The sequence below is a fragment of the Pan paniscus genome, chromosome 4, assembly GCF_029289425.2.
Source record: "Pan paniscus chromosome 4, NHGRI_mPanPan1-v2.0_pri, whole genome shotgun sequence".
NCBI lineage: Eukaryota > Metazoa > Chordata > Mammalia > Primates > Hominidae > Pan > Pan paniscus.
In genome coordinates this window covers 60,454,524-60,462,830 of record NC_073253.2, presented here as the reverse complement: position 1 = coordinate 60,462,830, position 8,307 = coordinate 60,454,524, and the positions used below count along the sequence as shown (strand labels likewise).

The 8,307-nt window shown below is 47.5% G+C and overlaps 1 protein-coding gene across 12 annotated transcripts; it reads left to right on the top strand.

The window, feature by feature from the left end:
* Positions 1-349: 349 nt before the first annotated feature.
* On the top strand, positions 350-7,934 carry FST (follistatin). 12 transcript variants are annotated; one of them, XM_034960104.3, is made up of 6 exons: positions 350-1,685; positions 3,696-3,887; positions 4,320-4,538; positions 4,887-5,111; positions 5,818-6,045; positions 6,769-7,934. In XM_034960104.3, exons 1-6 carry the CDS (start codon positions 1,601-1,603, stop codon positions 6,849-6,851), a joined length of 1,032 nt encoding a protein of 343 aa, XP_034815995.1. In that variant the 5' UTR covers positions 350-1,600; the 3' UTR covers positions 6,852-7,934. The 12 variants fall into 12 exon arrangements, with proteins under 12 accessions (XP_034815995.1, XP_063460544.1, XP_034815994.1 ...); XM_063604474.1 differs by having other exon boundaries at positions 6,504-7,934; XM_034960103.4 differs by having other exon boundaries at positions 353-1,685; positions 5,815-6,045.
* Positions 7,935-8,307: the final 373 nt, after the last annotated feature.

The window sequence follows — 8,307 nt, the reverse complement described above, 5'->3', positions numbered from 1 at the left end:
CTGGAGGAGGGTCTGGCGGGGGGAGGGCAGTTGCAGGGGGGGAAGAAGGGCAGATTTGAAATTCGTAGAACAAATCCCAGTGACCTGCGAATGTCCAAGAATTTTGTCTGCATACTTCGCTATCTGTTGTCCTTCGAGCTTCAGATGCGAAAAGAACAAATTTAAAAGGCAGCTTTGGAATAAACAATATAGCATTTTCCGTGAAGTAATCGTTTTATATAAAAGGAAATATCGCCTCCTCAGTTTCATTCAGCGGTGCCAAAAATGTTATAAATGAGAGACCCGCCAACTTTCAGCGAAGAATGCCAGGCACTGTACTTAATAAACTGAGGCTACAGAAGTTCATTATGGATGTTGCAATCTTTTTTATTCCGCGAAAAGAGAGAAGACGAGACAGAAAGAGAGAGAGATTGGAGCCGAGGAGACTGAGAGACAGACAGAGGCACACAGGACAGAAACTGGGGAGTCTCCAGGCGGGAGAGGAAGGGGGGCCAGACCGCCTACGTCGGCGCCCCCGCTCCGGGCTCCGACTCCAGACGCCGCGAAGTGAAAGGGGAGAAAAGAAAGGGAGAGGGCGAGGCTGTGCCGCGGGGAGACCGGGCCTGAGGTGTTAAACATTTTTGTTTGCTTCCGACTAGTCCAGACGAAGGGCCGCGTCTCGGTAGCGCTCTGCCAGGGTGGAAGGTGCCGGGGCCGGGGTTCCTAGCAACACCTCTGGGCTGGGGGTGGCTGCAAAGTCAGGCGCTCACAGACCCAGACACAAAACCTCGCGGGTCCCGCGCCCAGGCTGCGGGTGCCCGGAACCGCCGCGAGGCCGGCGCGCTCCGACCCGACCCGGGGCGGGATATTTGGGCAGCCCGGGGCTCTCCGGCCGTTTGCAAAAGTCTCTTTGGAGCGGAGGAGAGGCAGCACGGAGACAAACTCCCGGGTTCCCCCCGCTCCCCCCGCCACCGCCTCCAGCGCCCCCACCGCGCCCTCCCTCTCACACTCGCGCGCGCGCGCACACACACTCACACACACACACACACTCACACACACACCCGCCACCCCGGGCGCGCCGGCGCTGCCGGCGAGCGGCGGCGAGCAGGACTTGAAGTGGGTGTTCTTCCCCACTCCCCACCCCCGACGCGTAGCCCCCAACCCCCGCCCCGGTCGCCTTCCCCCTCCCTCTCGCTCCTACGCAAATAAGAACTCGACGATTCCCCTCCAGCCGTTTTGATTTCGGGCACCTCCGAAAGATAATTGGGAAGGGTTTCCAGAAGGTGGGAAATGTCACCTGATTCACACTGAACTTTTGAAAGCTCCCCACCCCCAAGGAGCCGCGCACACACTCGCTCGCGGCCGCCCTCCCACAGCCCCACACACTGGGAGACCGCCCACCGCAAACCGCGGAGACCCCCGTCTAGATTTAAAGCGCGGCTGCGCCCGGCTTCTGACGTCCATTGAATCGCGCGGGCGGCCGGCGGCGAGCGCGGGGCTGCGCCGGGATCGCTGCGCCCTCCGCCGCTGGCCTCTGCGACGCGCGCCGCTCGCCCGAGCCACCCGCCGCCGCGCCGGCTCCCCGCGCCGCTGCGCTCCTCGCCCCGCGCCTGCCCCCAGGATGGTCCGCGCGAGGCACCAGCCGGGTGGGCTTTGCCTCCTGCTGCTGCTGCTCTGCCAGTTCATGGAGGACCGCAGTGCCCAGGGTAAGCGAGTGGGGATGCGCTGGGGAGGCTTGGCTGAGGACAGGGGGGTCGACTTTTCTGTGGTCTCCACTTGGTCTGTTCTGAGCAACGCTGCTCTCGAAAGATGTTGAACCAACTTGGGGACTCCGGGATGGAGAGGAGTGGGAAAATTGTAGGCAATGACACTTTAGGACTGGGAACTGAGTTTGGAGCTCGGTTATCTTGAAAAAGGAAAGGGAGCGAGCTGGGGTCTTAGTAGTTAGGGTTAGATGCTCCAAGTTCTGGCCATGATAACTTTAGATGTGATCTCCTCTGTTTGGCTCTGAAGAAGGGAACAAGTATCAGTAGTAGCCTGGAGATTTCAGTCGACCCATTTGCAGTCTCATCTCTCTCCCTCCCACATCTTTTGGATACTTAAAAAAAAAAAAAAAGGAAAGAAAGAAAAGAAAACCTGGGGGTTTTGGGGAGAGATACTGAATTTTATTTGGTGGCTGGGGGACGTGGTTTCAGAAACTTTGCCCAAACTTGGAAATGTGGGTGCTGAAGATTTTCAAGGGAAGTAGCTTTCTGCCTAGTGGATGCTTCTTCCAACCCCATCCCCCATTCTCGCAAAAAAAAAAAAAAAAAAAAAAAGCCAAATTATTACCCCAAAGTGCTTTGAGCACTTTACAGTTTTTTTCCCCTCTGCCTCATTCTTCTTTCTGACCCTTAGCTTTCTGTAAAACAGTGAGCAGCCCATAACTGACTTAAATTCTGAAATGGGTTAAGAGCAAATTTCTGAAGCTTGCCTTTTAAAAATAGATTTGTTTATTTCAATTAGTCTTTGGGCAGAATGTTTAAAATAATAATAGCAGCTTGCGATCCAATGATTGTTAAAGTCATATTGGTGATTCATGAGAAGTCTTCTCGACCCAAATCCGAACATTAAAAAGGGGGAAGAGGGAGAAATCACTTGCAAATATTTCTTGCTAGGTATGAGATAGGTACTTATAACCGTGAAATGGTAGGAAGACTCCCCCCTCCCCCCACCTTAAGGCATTACTTTCCCTGCTTAAGCGTTAACATTTTAAGTATGTTGTAAACTGCCCTCCTGGGCACTGCCCCTCGCCGTCTGCATGGCACTGCGCTGGGTTGCCCGCCTTTAGGGGAGAGGCTCTGCCTGGTGCCCGGACGTGGGCGCGGAGGAAAGCAGCCCTCGGAGATTTCGAAAGATCGCGGTGGCCGCGGGCGTGCTCCGGTCTGGCGGATTGCAAAACGGGCCCGTCGGGCTGGCTGCGCCTGGAGGCCGCGCGGAGTAGCTCCGGGCTGGGCCGGGTTGCTTTTTTGCTTTCATTTTTCAGAAGTGCCTTTTGCTTGATCTGTTTCTCTCTCTCTCTCTTTCTTTCTTTTCTTTCTTCCTCTCTCTCTTTCTTTCTTCCTTTTTTTCCTTTCTTTCTCTTTCTTTTCTTTCTTTCTCTTCTTTCTTTTCTTTCTTTCTCTTTCCTTCTCCCTCTCTCTCCCCTCCATCTCTCCTCTCTCCTCTCTCTCGTTCTCTTACTTTCTTAACCCCTGTCACAAATAATTCCTGTACCCGCCTACATGAAACCAGCATGTAAAAACATCCGTCGCATCCTGTTTTTGTCAGGTTCTTTAATCTGCTCTTCGAGTCTCTGCAGGTTATGAAATGGGACGAATAAAAGTAAACAGTCTAGTAAAAGTCAATGCAAGCTGCACGTGTTGTGTCTGGGTCACTGGTAACTGACATTGATATGGCTGGGGCGCCCTGTCTTCTCCCTCTCTCCCTCCCTCCCTCTCGCCCACCTCCCATCTCTGTGATCAGGGCTCCCCCCCCCCCCCACTGCCTTCTTTTTCCACCCCTCCACCCCTTTCGATTTATTTCCTACTTTTCTCCCGCGTCTCTCTCACTTCCCCTCCTCCACGCTCACCCCCTCCCCATCCCCGTCGGGTCTCCTTCGCTAGCCACCTTGCTCTCCCTGCCCTGCCACCGCTCACTGCTCACTCACCCACCTCCCCACCCTTGTCTCTTCACAGCTGGGAACTGCTGGCTCCGTCAAGCGAAGAACGGCCGCTGCCAGGTCCTGTACAAGACCGAACTGAGCAAGGAGGAGTGCTGCAGCACCGGCCGTCTGAGCACCTCGTGGACCGAGGAGGACGTGAATGACAACACACTCTTCAAGTGGATGATTTTCAACGGGGGCGCCCCCAACTGCATCCCCTGTAAAGGTAGGACTCCTTCTTCCCGACTTGCAGGCCCTCAGTAGAGGGCGTCTTACCCTTAGCTTCCCCGCTACCTGACTGGGGTTTGGGAGTAGGAGAGCTTTGTTCCTGGGCTTCCCCTTCCTGTCCCTTGCCCTGGTAAGCCGTGCAGACTCTAATTCTGCCTGTTACAGGCTGTAGGGAATACACGCCAGACTTCTTAGCCAAGTGTGGTGGTGAAACCCACCAACCTGTGCTCCTTAATGAGAGAGATCTGGGTGTGGGGCACAGCCCAAGGTCCACACTCTTTCACCAACTCCCAATATTCCAGGAGAGAGCCTGGGGCCCCTCCAGCGCAAACTCAGGGCTGCATGATTGCGCAAGGCACCCGAAGCCCTCCTGGCTGACCTGCAGACTGCCTGGCTCTGGTTTTAATCCATGCCTGTTTCCAACTCACAGAAACGTGTGAGAACGTGGACTGTGGACCTGGGAAAAAATGCCGAATGAACAAGAAGAACAAACCCCGCTGCGTCTGCGCCCCGGATTGTTCCAACATCACCTGGAAGGGTCCAGTCTGCGGGCTGGATGGGAAAACCTACCGCAATGAATGTGCACTCCTAAAGGCAAGATGTAAAGAGCAGCCAGAACTGGAAGTCCAGTACCAAGGCAGATGTAAAAGTAGGTCCTACCCTGTTGAGCAAGACTGGATCTGTCCCCTCCTCCAGCTTTGTACCTAAAGTAGACCCTCTAGAAGACCCTTGGGGGATGGTGTAGTCCGCAGTAAGAGCCTGATAATAGTAATACTGAAACCAAATAAAGGAGTCCTTTTCTAACCTCTAGAGATTCATTAAGAACACTGAGGGGACCAACCTAGAGTCATAGATTCTCTCTTGAAAACTACAGGGCTCCCAAAGTGCCTTTTGAAAGCTGGATGCTTCAGTGTCATGATTTCCTTGGTAACTTCAAGTGCTCACTCCCTAAGGACTAGAAGGTACCTATTCATGTGTGTTTCCTTCTTTGTTCCAGAGACTTGTCGGGATGTTTTCTGTCCAGGCAGCTCCACATGTGTGGTGGACCAGACCAATAATGCCTACTGTGTGACCTGTAATCGGATTTGCCCAGAGCCCGCTTCCTCTGAGCAATATCTCTGTGGGAATGATGGAGTCACCTACTCCAGTGCCTGCCACCTGAGAAAGGCTACCTGCCTGCTGGGCAGATCTATTGGATTAGCCTACGAGGGAAAGTGTATCAGTAGGTATTCTGGATTGAGGAAGGAAAAAGAGAAAACAGGCTAGTTCTATTATTAAACTGTGGGGTTAACTAATAAGTAAAGCCCAAGGCGTCCCCAAACACCATAGGGAGAAATACGCTGCAATTTGGGGAAACTGTTGTGACCACAGTATTCCTCATGGAAACCATTGTCTTCTGGAGGCATTGACACATATATTCAAATGCCAGCAGGAAGCAAGGAACAGTATTCCGTCTTAGAAAACTTAGAACTTACTCAATTTTACACATTTTTTTAAGTGCCAGACTTGCTGGAAGCGAAAAATAATTACTTAGCAGTTCCAGAAATCTGTTGTCAGATTCTAGTAATTAATGGAATTCTTTCTTTTGTAAAAGATCCCACTTGTGGGAAATAATAAGATACATATTTAACTTGAGAATATTGTAAAATCCTGTTCTTAAAAAAATACCCTTTTAATGCACTAATGTAGTATGTAAGAAACTGCAGGGGTTTTGTGTGTGTGTATGTGTGTGTGCATTTGAGTTTCAGTTTTATTATCCAGCATTTTTGCATAATATCTCCATTACCCCCATTAGTAATAGGCTATTACTATTATGTTTATATAAAATAAATTATGTTTATATTTATTGATAGAGGACTAGAGAAAGGGAGAAAAGGGGGATATGGGGAAATCAGTTTACTCATCACAGATGTATTATATCCTAGAAGCAAAGTCCTGTGAAGATATCCAGTGCACTGGTGGGAAAAAATGTTTATGGGATTTCAAGGTTGGGAGAGGCCGGTGTTCCCTCTGTGATGAGCTGTGCCCTGACAGTAAGTCGGATGAGCCTGTCTGTGCCAGTGATAATGCCACTTATGCCAGCGAGTGTGCCATGAAGGAAGCTGCCTGCTCCTCAGGTGTGCTACTGGAAGTAAAGCACTCTGGATCTTGCAACTGTAAGTGCGATTTTTAACCTTGCTGCCATTTAAGGCTTTCCCAGGCAATCCCTAGGGAATGGACACTTACAAAGCACGCAGATCTCCCATAAATCCATTTCTGTTCAAATTAGGTAGCTGCTAAGTATCACCAGCAATTCAATAATCCACAGAAAATTCTCTGCGATGTTTCTTGGCTTTTAGGACTTATCTGGTGATCATCAATGGGGTTGCCTCTAAAAATCTATTTCCAGTTGTTTTCCCCTATTTCTTGTGCTTTGGTAGTGTGCTTTGCTGTTTGCTTTATTAACATTTGAGTCTAAACTAACTGCTTCAAAAGTTTTTTTTCTTTTTTCCAACGACAGCTTCATATTATCACACATGGGCTGCTGCTTTTTGCAGTTGCCTCTACTAACTCTGAATTAAGGACCCAAAGCAGTTATACCTAGAACACAAGAGCGCTTTTTATCTAATTTCAGGAATCTGCCCGTAAAACCTGAGCCATTGATTCTTCAGAACTTTCTGCAGTTTTTGACTTCATAGATTATGCTTTAAAAAAATTTTTTTTAACTTATTGCATAACAGCAGATGCCAAAAACAAAAAAAGCATCTCACTGCAAGTCACATAAAAATGCAACGCTGTAATATGGCTGTATCAGAGGGCTTTGAAAACATACACTGAGCTGCTTCTGCGCTGTTGTTGTCCGTATTTAAACAACAGCTCCCCTGTATTCCCCCATCTAGCCATTTCGGAAGACACCGAGGAAGAGGAGGAAGATGAAGACCAGGACTACAGCTTTCCTATATCTTCTATTCTAGAGTGGTAAACTCTCTACAAGTGTTCAGTGTTGACATAGCCTTTGTGCAAAAAAGAAAAAGAAAAAAGAAAAATATACTGTCCATACTGTAAATAAGTGTATGCTTATTTATTTGGGGGGAAAACTATACATTAAAGGACCTTTGTCCTAAAGCTCTCTCCCAGGCCACCTTGTTACTCATTGGACACGGAGAGGCATTCATTGTGAGGTCTACTGGATGAGGCCCATAGTTGAGACTTGTAGACATTTATTTATACTGTGTCATGTTTTATAATTTATACATAAAATGTCTGGTTGACTGTATACCTTGTTTTTGAAGAAATTTATTCGTGAAAGGAAGAGCAGTTGTTATTTATTGTGAGGTCTCTTGCTTGTAAAGTAAAAGCTTTTTTTCCTTGTAAACCATTTAAGTCCATTCCTTACTATTCACTCACTCATCTGTCTCCCTTCATTTCACTGTTAGACTCTTTTCCACTTTCAACAAACTTGCATGTCAGTTTCTGTCATGTTTATTTATTGGATTCTCTGCTGCCTGATCTGTACATACATGATCCCTCGGGTTTTGTTTACAAGGAACCTTGACTGACCAAAAGGCATTATAACTCTGACTCAAATACAAGGTACAGAAGATAAGCATCTTTGAGGAAACTCCTACTTCAGTTCTTTTGTTGTGATGAAGACATTTGTGAGAGAGGAGATGATTAGAATTCTAGTAATGTACTTTTAAGATGTTACAGATACAAAGAAATGATGTGGGTGTCAGGAGACTAAAGGATGTTGAAGGCTACACATTCAACCTTTTGTTAGGTGTTTCCTTTAAGCTACTCAGCTGTACCTTTTAAATTAGTTCTTTTTCAACCAATATATCACTAAAAGTTATATCAAAGCTTTATCAGTTCAAGTTTCTTGCTTTTCATAATACTTTTTTCTGATGCAATTTTATATTTTCAAACATGGCAAGTTAAAATATAAATTCATTTAAATATATAGTTTTGTACTTTTCTACCATGTAAATGTGCAATGTATATAAAAGTTATAATGTGTATTTGTAAATAAATGATGAGTGAAAAAATAAAAAAATTTTAAAAAGCCCATGATTTCAATTCCTGATGATGCAAAGAAGTTATTTGGACTTTTGAGTAAAAATGTGTATGACACCTTTGCTGAGGAATGTAGCTATCTCTGAAATTACATGGCCAGGGCAGTACAGATCACTTCACTGGAGTTTGAAAGATAAAGGGATCTGAGGTCCAGCAACCCCACTGTAGGAGTGGCATATACCTGTCACTAACCACAGAAGGAACAGACTGTAGATGTGGGTTCTTTCCTGCAATATGCCAAGGCTAATATTTCCTCTTTAAAAACACCATCGTTTTAGCTGTCCTTGTTGCAAGCTCATCACCATAGCCAGGGACACGCTTCATCTTACTTTCCCATAAATCCAGTGCAGTTTCAGTCTTTTAAA

Coding starts and splice junctions, on each gene's coding strand:
- FST (XM_063604468.1), top strand. CDS start 3,365: ATGCAAGCTGCACGTGTTGTGTCTGGGTCACTGGTAACTGACATTGAT. Junction 4,539..4,886: donor GTACCAAGGCAGATGTAAAA/GTAGGTCCTACC, acceptor TCTTTGTTCCAG/AGACTTGTCGGGATGTTTTC. Junction 6,046..6,768: donor GCACTCTGGATCTTGCAACT/GTAAGTGCGATT, acceptor TCCCCCATCTAG/CCATTTCGGAAGACACCGAG.